This window comes from Canis lupus, chromosome 15 (assembly GCF_003254725.2).
Source record: "Canis lupus dingo isolate Sandy chromosome 15, ASM325472v2, whole genome shotgun sequence".
Classification (NCBI taxonomy): Eukaryota; Metazoa; Chordata; class Mammalia; order Carnivora; family Canidae; genus Canis; species Canis lupus.
In genome coordinates this window covers 12,252,687-12,267,220 of record NC_064257.1, presented here as the reverse complement: position 1 = coordinate 12,267,220, position 14,534 = coordinate 12,252,687, and the positions used below count along the sequence as shown (strand labels likewise).

Sequence of the window (14,534 nt, the reverse complement as noted above, 5' to 3'; positions counted from 1 at the left end):
TCCCCAGAGGACCCGCAGCAGAGCGAGCAAGCGGGATGACGAGGCCAAGGAAACAGCCACAACGTGCTTCTCGCTTGATGGACGTGTTTATCCCCAGACAGAGTGCGCGGCAGTTGCAGGGCGTATGGAAATCTTGCAATTAAGGCAAAGTCTAATTAGAGGCTGCATATTCAAAATACAAAGGGAGCCCCGAGCGGCAGCCTCTCGGGTCAGCTCTGCATCCTGATTCCCCAGCGCAGCCCCTGCCTGAGCCGCCCGGCCACTGAATTACCAGGAGGGGATCTGAACCTCGTTGCCCAACGTGGATTCCCTGGGGCAGCCCCGGTTCACGGTCGGTGGAGACGCGTCCGCCCACAGAGAGCGGCACAGCTTTAGGAAGCGCCTGGATTCGCATCCCTACCGCGCCAGCCCCGGCACCATCATCCCCGTGGGAGTGTGACAGGCCTCCCTGAGGGCCATCGAGGCCTCAGCGAGGGCTTGGCGGGACTTCCGTTCAGGAGGTGAACCCTGCGTGGGGCCAGGGCGGACAGCCCGGTGGGGGGCCTCCTACCACCACGGCGCCCTTTGCACCCACAGGACCCACGGGCTTTTCTCTCCGCCAGGTGCCCGACCCTGCACCGAGCAATCCATCCCGCGTGCCCACAGACATGAAAGTCCAAAACAGGCTATTTCCCCTCAAACCAAACAGTCCTGGGGAGCAGAGGGGGCCAGGGCCAGCAATGGTTCCTGAGCTTGGACCAGGGTCAAGAGATCAATTCGAAACTGTCTTTGCCCCCAAGAGAGTCACAGACCGGGGGCGCTGGGTGGCTGAGTCGGTTGTGCGTCTGCCCTGGCTCAGGTCATGATCCCCGGGTCCTGGGATCAAGTCCCACATCGGGCTCCCTGCTCAGCTCCTCCCTCTGCCTCTGTTGCTCCCCCTGCTTGTGCTCCCCTCGTTCTCACTCTGTCAAATAAATAAATAAAAAATTAAAAAAAAAAAGGAAGTCACAAACTAGCCAGGAAAAGAGCAAGGCATCAACTCATATTCCTACGACACTTTCCAGTTAAAAGTACCTCGTTATTCCTGCCGAGAGCCTGTGCGGGGGCCTCCCTGGGTCCCCTGGGTGCCCAAGCCCCAGGCCCGGGTCTGCACTTGGGGCACACGGAAGCTGAGAAGGGTGTCACAGATGCCACCCATTTCTTCAGATGTCTCTTTGGTCTTGTGTGAAGCAGGACCACAGTGCGGATGCCCCTTTCGTCCCCGCTCTCCCCACCCGGAGCCGCAAGGCCCCAGAGCCCGGCGTCCTCACTGGCCGCGCTGCCCCGTGGCCCCACCAGCCTGTGGCAGCGTCTGCCTGCTGGTCACGTCCATGTCCGTGGATGCAAACTCCAAGCTCCCTTCCACCGCCTGCCCTTCTGACTCCACATCGTGCCTTGGGGATCTGCTTAGGCGTCTACACGCAGCTCTGGGAAGAAAGTGAGTGCTCCCATGGCCACCGCGCTGCGGGACGGCGGCTTCGTCCTCCTGCGTCCCCGCTGTGCGCAGGGGAAGCTTGAGCGGTGCCCCCCCCACCCCGACGTGGCCACACCCCGACAGGGGGACATGGAACCTCCACTAACTCGGGCCCTAGAGCGGGTCTGGCACCCCCCGGCTCTCCGTGTGGTTACTAGAAGCTCCTGAGGCCATGATGAAAGAACAGTGCACTTGGTCTCAGAAGGACCTGGATCTGAATCTTGACACTGTCACTTATTAGCTGTGTGACAATGTGCAAAAAACCTAACCTCTCTGGGCTGCAGCGTCCTCCTAAGGAGAAGACAAGAGTAACACCAGTTCTGAACTATTCTTGTGATGATCTGGATGTGTAGTCTTCAGTGTGATCCTGACCAACACGAGGAGCTGATGGGAAGATGTCCTGACCCTTGGCAGGGGAAGGCTGTGGGGTGGCATCCCCCGCTCTCGTGGCTCCCTTCTCACTCTCAGTCTTAGATGGACGGATACAGGTGTGGTCTGTATGCCCTGGACCACTACTCAGCATCAAAAAGAATGAAATCTTGCCATTTGCAACGATGTGGATGGAGCTAGAGTGTATTATGCTGAGTGAAATAAGTCAGTCAGAGAAAGACAAATATATGATTTCACTCATATGTGGAATTTTTTTTCATATGTGGAATTTAAGAAAGAAAACAGATGAGCATATAGGAAGGGGGAAAAGAAAAAAAGGAGAGAGGGAAACAAGCCATAAGAGACTCTTAACAACAGAGAACAAAGTGAAGGTTGATCGAAGCATGTGGGTGGGGGGGATGGACTAGAAGGTGATGGGTATTAAGGAGAGCACTCGTTGTGATGAGCACTGGGTGTCATATGTGAGGAATCACTGAATTCTACTCCAGAAACCAATACTGCACTGTACGTTAACTACCTAAAATTTAAATTTAAAAAAGTGACCAAACCTCCCCAAACCCCAAAAGCTCAGTCGTAAGGTCAAAAGAAAAAGAAAGAAAAGAAGCTACCTGATAATCGTAGTTTAAAACCCAGGAGAGGGACGCCTGGGTGGCTCAGTGGTTGAGCGTCTGCCTTTGGCTCAGGGCGTGATCGCGGTCCGGGGTTCGAGTCCCCTCAGGGACCCTGCTTCTCCCTCTGCCTGTGTCTCTGCCTCTATCTATGTGTGTGTCTCTCATGAATAAATAAATAAAATCTTTAAAAATAAAATAATAAAATAAAATAAAATAAAATAAAATAAAATAAAATAAAATAAAATAAAATAAAACCCAGGAGAGCCCAACCCACCTTCCAATCTGGCCATAGTCTCCACTCCATCTGTGCCTTTACTGGGTCAGGCTGAATCTCAGGTCCTCCCTGAGGGGCAGCCCCAGCCTGCAAGGCCCCACCTACCTTCCCCCCACCCCCAGGAAGGCAGCACCAGCCTGGCCTACAAAGGGTTAAATCTCTTCTTCCCCCAGACATTAGAGCCAATGAGGCTTTCTGCTTAAATGGCCTAGAGCCACCTCCCAAAGCTCCTTAGCTCAGAAAAGTGCCAAGTCAGCAAAAGGAAAATAATTTAGAGCCACTGAGAAGAGGGACTAGGGCCCCCTTCCTTCTACCCACAGTGGCAGCTGCTCAGCAGCGAGAGGCTCACACCCAGTGCCCGGGGCTCCGCGCCCCCCACACCCGCACCTGCACCCGCACCCACACCCGCACCCGCAACCCGGCTGGGGAACGGAGGTATCCCAGGGGAGCAGGCCCACGGGGCACGGCACCGGGACGGGAACGGCTTGTCAGGAGTGCTGCGCCGCCGTGGAGGGCGGCCCACCGCATCACGAGTGCAGACCATAACCCGGGCCGCCCGCACGCCAGGGGGCCCCGCCGCGCGCCATCCTACTGTAAGGGGTAAACGTTTCGAAGTAACACACCTTAGCTCCCACGGTGTTACGGGTCACATTTGCTCAAGAAAAATATCCACAAGGGAAACTAAGGCTCACAGGAGGCCGAGCCGGCCTGAGCCCCGCACAGCAGAGCGTGCCTCGTCGCTGAGGGCGGGGGCACCCGCTAGGGAGCACCCACTAGGTGCCCGCCGCGTGCCCGGCGCTCTTACAACAGCCCGAAGACACTGGTGATGTTAATCTTCCTACGTAGCTAATGGATCTGAGGACCCAGAAGGTTGTCGCGTGTCCAAGGTCATGTTCCTGAAAAGTGGTGGAGGAGAGGTTCAAGCCCGCACGGGCTCCCCCCCGTGCTGTCTCCATGGAGGGTGTGCGCAGCGTGCAGGCCGGGCTTGCAGTCCGCCCCCCAGCCCCAGGCCACGAGCTGCGTGGGGGGCGCCCTGCATGCCGTGCCCGGCAGCCCCCCTGCTCCGCTGCATCATGGTGCCCGTGGCCGGGTTCCCGCCTGGCGGTGCCAACAGTCATGGAGGAAGGACAGTGGGCGTCTGGGCCTCACCATCGCTCACCTGGGCTACTCCAGAGACCTCCCCAACTCCTCTCTCCCCACTGCAGCACTGCCAGAGCCTTTCCTTCTTTCCTGACTTGGTGATGCCCTCTCCTGGGGGAACAAGGCCAGGGAGGTCTCATGACAGCCTCGTGAAGGGCTTTCTTGATCCCGCAAAGCCTTAAACCTCCAGGCAGAAGGAACTGCTGGCTGGGCACGGCCTTTGGTCATCAGAGGCCAGGAGTGCAGGGACAGCTCCATGTTACCTGCACCCAGCCCTGTGCTGGGCCCAGGACACACGGAGGAACACATGGTGGCCCCTTCGAGTGTTCCCAGTCCAGCAAGAAAGATGCAGGTACAGTGACGGCCCAGGCTGAGAAACTAGTGGAGGCACAAGGTGGTTTATGACCGTGCGGACGCACCGCTGATGCCACAAAACTGTTTCAGTGAGTCGCCGCTCTCCAAAACCAGGGGAAGGGGTGTGTATGAACGGATCCCCACAGCCCTGTGACAGGGTCCGCGGTTCAGACCCTAAAGCCTCCTGAATTATCCCAGCATGAAAATCCCATCCTCCCATGTCTGCTGAGTTCCTGGCAGGGCTGCAGATGGCCGGGAGTGACAAGTACCAGGGATTAATGGCAGGGAACCGAGAACACCGCTGCAGAGAGGCTCCCCTGGCATCTGTGGCTGCTACAAGGAGCTCAGGGGTGTCCACTGTGATTGCGGGCAATCTGGGCTCACGGGAAGTTCCTGGATAAATATCAGGGGCCTATTCCAGGGGGTGGGGAGGATCGCACTCCCTTGTGGGAGTGGCCCAGGCCCTGGACGTTTATTCCCTCCTTCTTGCCATAACACCACTGGCCTGGCCGGGCTCCCACGGCCTGCCCTGAGGCAGGAGCTGAGGGACAGGCCTGTCCTTCCTCCGCTGAGATTGAGTTGCAACGACCCCAGGGTTTGTCTCTGCTCCATTCCCCTTCCTCCGGCGTTGGGGTCCTTGCTTTAGTTCAGGTCTGGGCTGGGGCCGCAGCCTTCTACCGAGTCTTTGACATCACGTTTATTTATGCGATAATTTTTTAATGAGTGTATACTATGTGCTGGGTGCTCAGAATACACCAGTGAACAAAACAGAAACCAAGATGCTAAAGTGGATGACAAATGTAATTATGACAGTCTGTGAATTGTCCAGATGCAGGACGCACAGAGAGAGAAAGCCCACAAGTCAGCATAGGTACGTGTCCGTAATTCCAGTTGCTGCTTGGGAGGATGCTGGTGCAGGGGGAAGACGCGGGGGTCTGGCTCTTGGTTCTGTGTCACGTCCCAGACACCCGGAAATGGGCACAGCACACGAATGAGACAGGGCGGCTTTGCCCTCCCGAGTCCCTGACGTCATCCCCACCGCCGACCCCCTCATCCTCTGCAGCACCTTCCCTGGGCGGCCACGGAGGACCCCCTTTTCCCCTCGGCAGGGCGGGTCTCAGCGCGGCGAGCCTCACCTCTGGAATTGCAAGCACTGGGCCGTGGGGCTGGCGGGGGGCCTCGGTCGCCCTCCGTGCCCTCCGTCCATGGCTGCTGCCGCGGCTCGGCAGTCTGCGGTCACCAGCGTGCGATCCCGCACCGCATGGCGTGATCGTAATTCAGAAAAGGGCCTTTGCTTAGGCCGGTGGCTCTCAAAGTGCGGTCCCGGGACCAGTAGCGTCGGCACCACCCGAGAGCTGGAGGCGAGTGTGACTTCGTGAGCTCACACCAGGCCCGCTGAACCGGGAAGTCTGGGCCGGGGCCTGTGGCATGGCTTTCAACGAACCCCGCAGGTGATTCTGGAGCAGGTGAAGTTCCAGAGCCACCGGTAGCGTAAAGCATCGGATCTCGCCTCGGGAGACTGGGGTTTAGGGTCCATCCGCTAATTCTGTGGCTCAGGAAATTCAGCCTGTTTCCTTGTCTTCGAAATAAAGACACACCAGAGAGCTACCAGGAGGAATCACAGAGCAATACCGGTGAGTCTTTGTGTTATTAGTCAGAGTGATGACAATAAAGCCATTCATTCATTCACTCCTTTGTTCCCTCCATGAGCTCCTAGCCTGCCGGACCCGGGCCACCTGGGCCGGGAGCAACCATCTCGCTGTCGTTTCAGAAAGCCCTGGGCTCAGACGCAGGCCGACGTCCACAGCATGCAGATGACCCCTCGTCGATAAACTGGCCTCGAAGCTTTACTGTGCGGAGGCGGGGCCGCAGCCGCGGGGATGCTGAGGCGCACAGGCCCGCGGGGAGCCCAGGCCGCGCAGTGCCAGGACACGGCTGGGCCAGGGCCTAGGGCCGGGCTCCTGCTCACACACTTTCACTTGGGATTTCATGGGATCGTAGGCGGAACCCCAGAGGCAGGGGCGAAGGAGGCAGAGAGAGAGAGAGAGAGAGAGTGAGTGCCTGCCAGGCCTCAGGGCTAGTCGGCCGCCCAGCATCGACGTTACCACGTCTGCCGACAGGACGCATCAGTAAGAGGATCCCCCAGCTCCCACGTGCAGCCCGTGCAGCCCGGGCCCAGCAGCCCGGTCCCGGTGCCAGCCGAGCGCGCCTCCCCGGGGCCGCTCTTCCGTCCGGAGCCTCCCCGTGTGCGTCTCCCCTTCGCCCTCCGACCTCACTGCACAGTGAGAACCGCGGTCTTCGTTCTCCCGACGGAGGAACAGAAGCTCAGGGCGCATGTGGCAGCGGGGACGAGGGCCCCGGGTGGGGGCGCCGGCAGGAGCCGCTCCCCGCCAGCATCTCGCCGGTTTCCTCTCCCTCACGGAAATGCTGCTTCGGCGCGGGCCTGCCGCGGCCACACGAGTCTTCAAGCCGCTGCCCGTCTCCCACCCGGGGGTAGAAGCGCGGCCGCCCGGGGACCCCCGCCACGGCCAGGCCGCCCCCCGCCCCTGGGTGAGCACAGCCCGCAGCAGCCCTCGGCCTCCCCTCCGGGGCCTCGCCGGCGCCCCCCACAGCCCTTCCCGGGGCGCTCACCACCATAGGCCATTCTCTTACTTGTTTGATGTTTGCTGTCCCCCCGCGCTCCCCCCCAGACCAGCCACTGACGCGCAGCAGGCCCCGGGGTCCGGCCTTCCTAGTGAGGGGCCTCGGCACCAGGCGGGGCCGGAATGTGGAACCTGCCTCCCCTGCAGCCCACGGAGCGGCGCGGGCCCCTGTCCTCGGGCCGGAGCCCATCCGGAGTGCGGGTTCGGGTCGGGGTTGGGGTCGGGTGACGGAGGAAAGAGCACGGGGCTCGGAGCCCCACTCGCAGTTGCGGCTCCCTGCTTGGAGCTGGCCTGCAGTGCCTGTCCGAGTGCTGGGCACAGGCTAGACATGGAGCACGTGTGACCCCAACACTCGGAGGGATGGACCCACACACAGATGCTCAACTGCCAGCCACTCTCATCCGACAGGGTAAGCCCAGGTGCCACGGCCTGAGCCGTTCCCAGGTGGCCGAGCTCTAGCTGCGAGAGCGGCCCGGCCCAGAAAAGGCTCATTGGTGACGAGGAGGGATCTGTAGTGGGGGACCTCATGGCTCTTTCCTTGTCACTGAACTAAACATTATTATTGATACTTTGGTTAGGACACGAAGGGTCCCAGCCACACACCACAGAACTGGGAGAGAGGGCGTAGCCTAGAATCAGATTCCCTAAGGATCTCACACACCCCAGCGCACACACAGACAACTGGCCCAGAGGGAGCTGAAGAGGTACATCTATATAGAAAGTTAATTCAGCACGCTTCTTTAGAAATTCCAGAAACACACGCGTGTCTACCCCACTTGAGACAGGACTGAACCCCTCGAGGAGCAACCCCACCGCGCACGGAAAGGACTCAACACACTCACCCTTGAACGCGGTTAGCTCAGTCCTGGGAATTTAAGAAACAACCAACCACAGACGCTCGTGGCAGGATTACCTCTAAGAGCAAGACACTGGAGACACGAGAGACAACAGCACAGCAGAGATGAGGAGGTAGTCACAGCCCAGCCCTGGGAGGGGCAGCAAAGCGGTGGCTGCACAACCGGGCGGGAGACGGGGAAGCGTTTGCCACATGATGGGGGACGAACGAGGCTGGGTCATGGGAGGCTGGGCAGGCGCCAGGGAGCAAAGAGGTGCTGCCCCTGGACGGACAGGAGGGGCTCCCCGAAGACACGTGCAGTTGGGCTTGGTCCTGGGGATTATGGCTGGATTTTCTTTTTTGGCTTTGGCTTTTCTCAAATTCTGTTTTGTATTTTAAACACAAATGGAAAAGAAGATGTCAACCAGCTGGAATGTTGGGCTGAAACCAATAAGATGAAATCTCTGGAAGAGGGATAAATGCAAAGTTCTGTATTTCATTTAAGAACACACACTTGAAGGGCGCCTGGGTGGCTCAGTAGGCTAAGCATCTGCCTTCGGCTCAGGTCATGACCCCAGGGTCCTGGGGTCAAGCCCCACATCAGGCTCCCTGCTCAGCGGGGACTCTGCTTCTCCCTCTCCCTCTGCCCTTCCCCTACATGCGCGCTCTCTCTCAAATAAATAAATAAATAAATAAGTAAATAAATAAATAAATAAATAAAATCTTGAAAATAAAAACCCCAAAACAAAAAAACACACCATACACCTGCATGGGGGGGGGGGGAGGGTGTGTAAAGAGCTGCTAAAAAGAAAAAGGGAAGAAAAAGAACAGAAAGAAGCACTCTACGGAAGCCGGAGCTAGGATGGCAGGGACCCTAGGCCCGGCACAGGGGCAGGCCAGTATGATCACCAGAACAACTGCATACAGGACAAGGTGACGGGGGCTGGGGGACATTATAAACTTGACCAATTTCCTCCAATCTAATAAATAGTGAAGTCAGGATCTGAATTTTGTGTGAGCTTCTCTGGCTCTAAGACCTGTGCTGCTCTTATAAAACTGTGAGCTAAAGGGAGAAGTATGGTGTTAGCCAAATAGAGGGAGCAGAGGCGAGTTTGGTGGCCCTCCACGCCACAGGAGAGCATCACAGGAGGTGCTCGTTCAGGGTTGGGCCACGCTGACAGAGCTACGCCAGCATTAAGAGGCGAGAAGCTGCCCTGGTTAGTGGCACTCGGGCCCTTCCTAAAGCCCCTGTCCGGTCTTGAACCTTACCTTTTAGAGACACAACCTAAAAGAGCAACCAGGATGGTCAGAGCTCTTGGGATTGGCCTAGAGATACCGAGTGCTAGCTGCTTGATGCACGTTACCTCCCGAAGGCCTTGGTGTGCCCTGGCAGGTCGGCATTATGCTCCCACTTGAGAAACGAGAGGGGTGAAGCTCAGGGAGGCTAAGCTCTCGTTAAAGGTTCCCTGCTAGTGAGTGGTGGTCAGAGTGCGAACACAGGGCCAAGTCGGGAAGCCCCGCTCTTCCCCGTGCAGCCTCCCTCCTATGAAAACGGTAAAACGGAATTAGAATTACTCGTTAGGTGGTGGAGAGACACGATTGTCGCCTTCAACTCAGCAAAGGGCTATGAGGAGAAGCGTCCTGGGTGACTTCAGAGGAGAAAATCTCAACGACCTCAGAGGTCTCAGGGAAGTGAGTGTTTAGCTCAGCAGAAGAACGTGCCAGTGATGGCAAGAACTGGATGGACTCCTGGGTGGGAAGATGACTCCCCCGCGCCTGTGGATATCCAAGCATGGTCTGGCAAGGAGTTTGCTTACGTGGATAGGAGGTCTGGGTAGAGGACCTCAAAGCTCACTTTTGACTCAAAGTTCCACGAGCCTATGAAGCCGTTTCGAAGGCAGTGATGGATGTATCTGGCGACTTGTCTATTTGCAGATGTAAAGGTGAAACTTATATGCTCAGGGTAAACACATTGTCCAGAGAAAACTAAACACAGAAAAGGAAATGGATTCTGCTGGAGATTTTTACAGGCTGAGGTTTTATTTTCTGCAAACAAGGCCCAACCGACTCTGGGGAACTGTGCAATCTCAGAAATAATCAAAGAAAATATAACGAGGTACTAGTGTTCACCTGCTAAGTTGGCAAAATGATTGAGAACATGGTGACACTCATTACATGTATCAAGAATGGTAAAAAAAGATGTTATTATTTCTTTTGACCCAGGTAAGATGACTTTAAGAAAATGATAGAAAATATGGAGGGAAAAAACTGCGCACACAGAAATCTTGCCCTGAGTTTTGTTTATAAGCCGCTACGAGCCAGGGAAGGGCAAGTGGGCAGCTGGGTTCGTCGGGGCTGAGGCCGGCCAGGGGAGGCAGAGGCGTGAGGGGCGGGTTGGTGTGCACGGGCAGCCCACGAGCTCCAAGTGCAGCGGGATGAAGACAGGCTGTCCGGGGCCTTGCGGCAGGGCACCGCGTAAGGGGTCAGAGCAGGTTGGGGACCGGCCAAGGGCACTGGGGTCGGGGGGTCTGAATGGGTGATGGGTGTGGGGAGAGCAGAGCAGAGGGGTTGGGCCCGGCGCTTCAAGTACATTCTCAGTCCTCCTAACCCCCCACCACGGGACATTATTTCTCCATTTTGCAAACGGAGGAGCTGGTGTTCAGAGAGGATGGAACCCACACCGGGTGAGGCGGTACGAGCGAGGCTGGGACTGAACCCGAACCCGCTGACCTCCAGACCGGGCTCTGGCCGCCGGCACGCTGGGCCCCGGGTGCAGCGGCACCTCTCGGGACCTGGCAACCCCTCGGCCCTGTGGCCCAGCGCGGCTGACCCCGCCACAGCTTGACGGCCGTCCACTTGGGGGATGCTGGAATTGATGGTCGAGTTTCACGGAGCAGCAGGGAAACGTGAGAAATGGAAGGGGAGGGATACGAGCCTCGTCGTACGCTAGGATCTCAGGTACGTAAAACGCATACTTGTGGCCTTGAAAAAGAGAGCATGAGGGATACATCACAACGCCTGCAGTAGCCTGGTTTGGGACATTTTCCCTATTTTTCCAAAAATTTCTATGAAGTGGCTTGTATTTCCTTATAACTACAAAAGCAAGTCATGATTTGAAATGTATCCAAGACATCGTGCGCACGTAATGGTCACTAACACACATTCTTCTGCCAGAAAATAAAAACAAGCCATGTCTTTCAGGTTCATCTGGGAACCGAGAACTTGTTGCCAGGGCTTCTGAAGACAGTGCCCAAACCTCATCAACCCAGGCTTTGCCGATTCAGTCCTGACTGTCCCGTCCTACACGACTCCCTGGCCTGTCACGGGAACCCAAAGAAAGAAACTAAGGACAAAAGCGAGGGGACGCTCATTGGTGCTTAAGCTGAAAGTCACCTGCATCATGTCCAACTACACGGCACTTGGTGATCATGAAAGAGTGACTCCAAACAAGCTTTCGGGGTGGATCCTCAGCTATTTAAAAGATTTATTCCAGATATCCTCAGGCGCTTTAGAAGGAACACGTCTTTTTACTTGGTAAACACTGTTGTTCCTCCGTTAGAGCAGGTCTTCTAATGACTTCCACTAGACTGAAGTATTGAGGGGTGGCACACAGTATTGAGCTGTGTCCCCAGCTCTATCTCAAACTTCCTGATTCAAGCGTGCTAAGCCATGGCCCAGAAGTCTGTACTTGAAGCCTCAGCAAATTCTTAATATTGGACACATTTGGAAACTCTCTACTCTCTACTACACAAAATGAATCTGTGTTTTGTGTATGTATTTGAATGTAATAAAACTGTGAATCCTTATAATGGGTGCTGTAATTCCTTCAAATGGCTTGAATTAATGAGACCCATTTCCAATTACGGAGGTTGGGTCTCTCTAAGATACCCTGCAATGACAGTCCTGGAGTCTCAGACCTTAAGATCCCACTCACCTGTCAGGGAAGAGTGAAAGGGCAGATCCTGCACAGACCTGGGTTCTGATCCAGCTCCACTGCTGGCAAGTCTGAGACCTTGGCCAACACGTCATTTAACCTCTTCTGTGCCCATTTCTTCATTGGTACAGATATAGGAGTGATGGCCTCGTCCTTTTAGGACAGTAACAGGGTACTAGGCACACAAGAGGGACTCAAAACCATCTCAGTCTAACTAGGCTCCAAACCTCTCCTGATTGCTCATCAGAATTGGCTCTATGTCCTGCCTTGTCACATCCACTTTTGATTTTATTCTGCCTTAAGAGCTAAAAGTAACATCCGGGTGACTCTGAGATTTCCAGATATTACCTGGAATCCTCTCCACAACAACCCTGAGTTAGGGATCACTATCTCTACTTTAAAAGAAATGAGCATGGACAGGCCAAATGACCTTGTCAGCAGTGGTAAAGTCAGGATTTGAACACAGATCCCAGAATCTTTCACACCCTATGTGTCCCTACTCTATGTGATGTATGTTATATAAAGCACCTTCACATCTCCCATAGCTTTTAAAGGTAGATTTCCATGACTACTTCCTCCACTAATGTAAAAGCACCTATACAGCAGGTACCGTATTATAAAATAGTCTTTGATGGGAAAGGCACGGAGCTTCTGCGCGTCTGTATCTTTGCCACAGTTGGGGAGGACAGGGTATGAGCTCAGAGTAATGCAGACTTTTCTCCAGTCTCTCATGCTTCTGTGCTACTCATGCCCACACCGTTGAAATGAACCCATCTTAGCAGCATGGATTTACTGAACACGACTACTGCCTTGAACGTTACTCAGGAAATGAGTAAAACCATGTTAAATGTTTAGAGAAGTCCTGACATATATAGTCTGTTGTTATTAATTAACCATACAGCCTGTGAGGTAGACAGAATGTTCCTCATTATACTGATAAGGACTCTTAAGGTGTTAGGTGGTCAGTCCAAGATCGCACTGCTAGTTTGTGGAAAGCTGGGGAAATGCCATAAAAGGAAATTCACACCCACACATCCTATGAGCAAGAGTACAACATGTCACATTACCAAGGATTCTTTTATTTACTGAAATAAAATTCCTCAAAGAGGCAGCCACCTCCCCTACTCATCCCAGTGACCCTGACCTTTTGCTTACAGACACTCCATGGTCTCAAGGGTGAAGCATTAGGAAAACCAGAGGCCGGAGTTTTCCAACCAGTTCCTAAAAGCCAATAACCAGAAATGAAGAAAATAATAATTGGCAACATTTATTGAACACTTTATATATCGGTAAGGAATTCTTATAGCCACTCTGCAAGGTAGATAGTATCTCCTTTTTTACGGAACAGAAAACGGAAACTCAAGAGGTTAGGTTAAGCCCAAAGCAAGCGGGGGAGCCAGGCTTGGAACCCAGGAGCTCAGCCCCAAACCCTTGCCATTTCCAATATACCATGCTGACTTCACAGGCATTACAGAAAGTGCAAATCAACAGGAAGATCGAATGTGGTTGCCAGATTGCGCGCCAGGCACCTTAGAGAAGCAGTTGCTGCATGAGATAAAAATTATGTAACTTGAAAGATCATTTGAGATATAAAAGGATAAACGAACTGACACGAGGTGACATTGCCCCCTACTTCCTGGAGGTAACGCTGGACCACATCTCACATTACCGCGCCTACACCCTTTCACAGAGACGGGTTCAATTTATCAAGGAAGCTGGATCTCAGATCATCTTGAGTGAGAGCGGCGTCTGGTCCTAGGTCTGTCCTTTGAAGTAAGAGACAGTGATTTGGTTTCGAGGCAGCCCTTCAGATCTGCAGACGGCAACCACACCCCTTATGAGTTTTCTGGCTCTCCGCCTGAATGGTCCACCCCTCAAAGGATACTGGTCACCTCCACTGTACACTTGATATCCTTAAATAAATGAGGATAATGATTGTCTACATCAAAGAATTAATGAAGCTTTATTATAGAACAAAATAGAGAAACAGAGATAGAAGTCCTTGAATGGTAAAAATATTAGTTCAAATTCTCAGTCAAGTGTGTAGGCAGCTCAGACACTCCGTCCCCCTCCGCAAAGACAGCGCTTCCCCATCCCCACAAAGACGCTGGCGCCAGGGCGCTGCCCGAGTCTCGGCACGTCCGTCTGACGTCTTTGGAGTGGGAAGTCCAAGTTCAGGGCAAGCCGAGGCCCTGGAAACCGGCTGGCTCCCGGCGCACGCACCGCCACGGATGGCGGCCGGTCTGGGCGGCACCATCGCCCCGATCACGGGCCACGCAAGGAAAACGATAAGGCTTTATGAAAAATCCAAAGTTTATTGCAAATTGTACTTTGCTTCCCTTCGTTCTTCGTTTTTACAGGACTTATTGATGTCCATGATTTTTTCACAGATGTACTTGTTGACTTTGGAGAGTCTCTGTGCGATCTCAGTCTCATCCACAGTTTCTTGTGCTATCCTGTCATACAAGCACTCTGGACAGGGAGACAAGACGGCCGAGCGTTAATGGAGCGGGGGCAGCACGACCTCTCAAGGGCGCAAAGAAAACCCGCCTCCCGACCTGCCTCCCGACCTACCTCCCGACACCAGGCCCCAGGCCCGGCACAGCTGCACCCTTGGATTTCTACCACAAATGTACTCAGAAAAGGATAAACTGTCAGCTTACGCTTTAAAATAATGATACAACATCCGTGTGCCCACCCCCAGCTTAGTGGGGCGTGGCTGGTCCCCTCGAAGCCCCTGGAGGCCCCTCCCAAACCCGCCGCCCCGAGGGAAGCACTCTCCTGAATTCTTTCCTTTCCGTCACGTATCTATACACCCTTAACTGGCACACTGCTTACTCTTCCCTGTTTTTTACCTGTGCC

At 54.7% G+C, this 14,534-nt stretch overlaps 1 protein-coding gene across 18 annotated transcripts in view; it reads right to left on the bottom strand.

Moving 5' to 3' along the window:
- Positions 1-14,534, bottom strand: part of LOC112642495 (BEN domain-containing protein 5) — a 1,368,880-nt gene that overhangs the window by 176,765 nt on the left and 1,177,581 nt on the right. For 4 of the 18 annotated variants that reach the window (XM_049094506.1, XM_049094509.1, XM_025420155.3 and 1 more), the window contains one exon: positions 13,617-14,144. The exons of the other annotated variants lie outside the window; for them this stretch is intronic. In XM_049094506.1, the coding sequence (XP_048950463.1) occupies positions 13,987-14,144 (158 nt within the window). In that variant the 3' untranslated portion in view covers positions 13,617-13,986. Of the gene's footprint in view, positions 1-13,616; positions 14,145-14,534 lie in introns of those variants that run through there. 18 annotated transcript variants of the gene reach the window in all.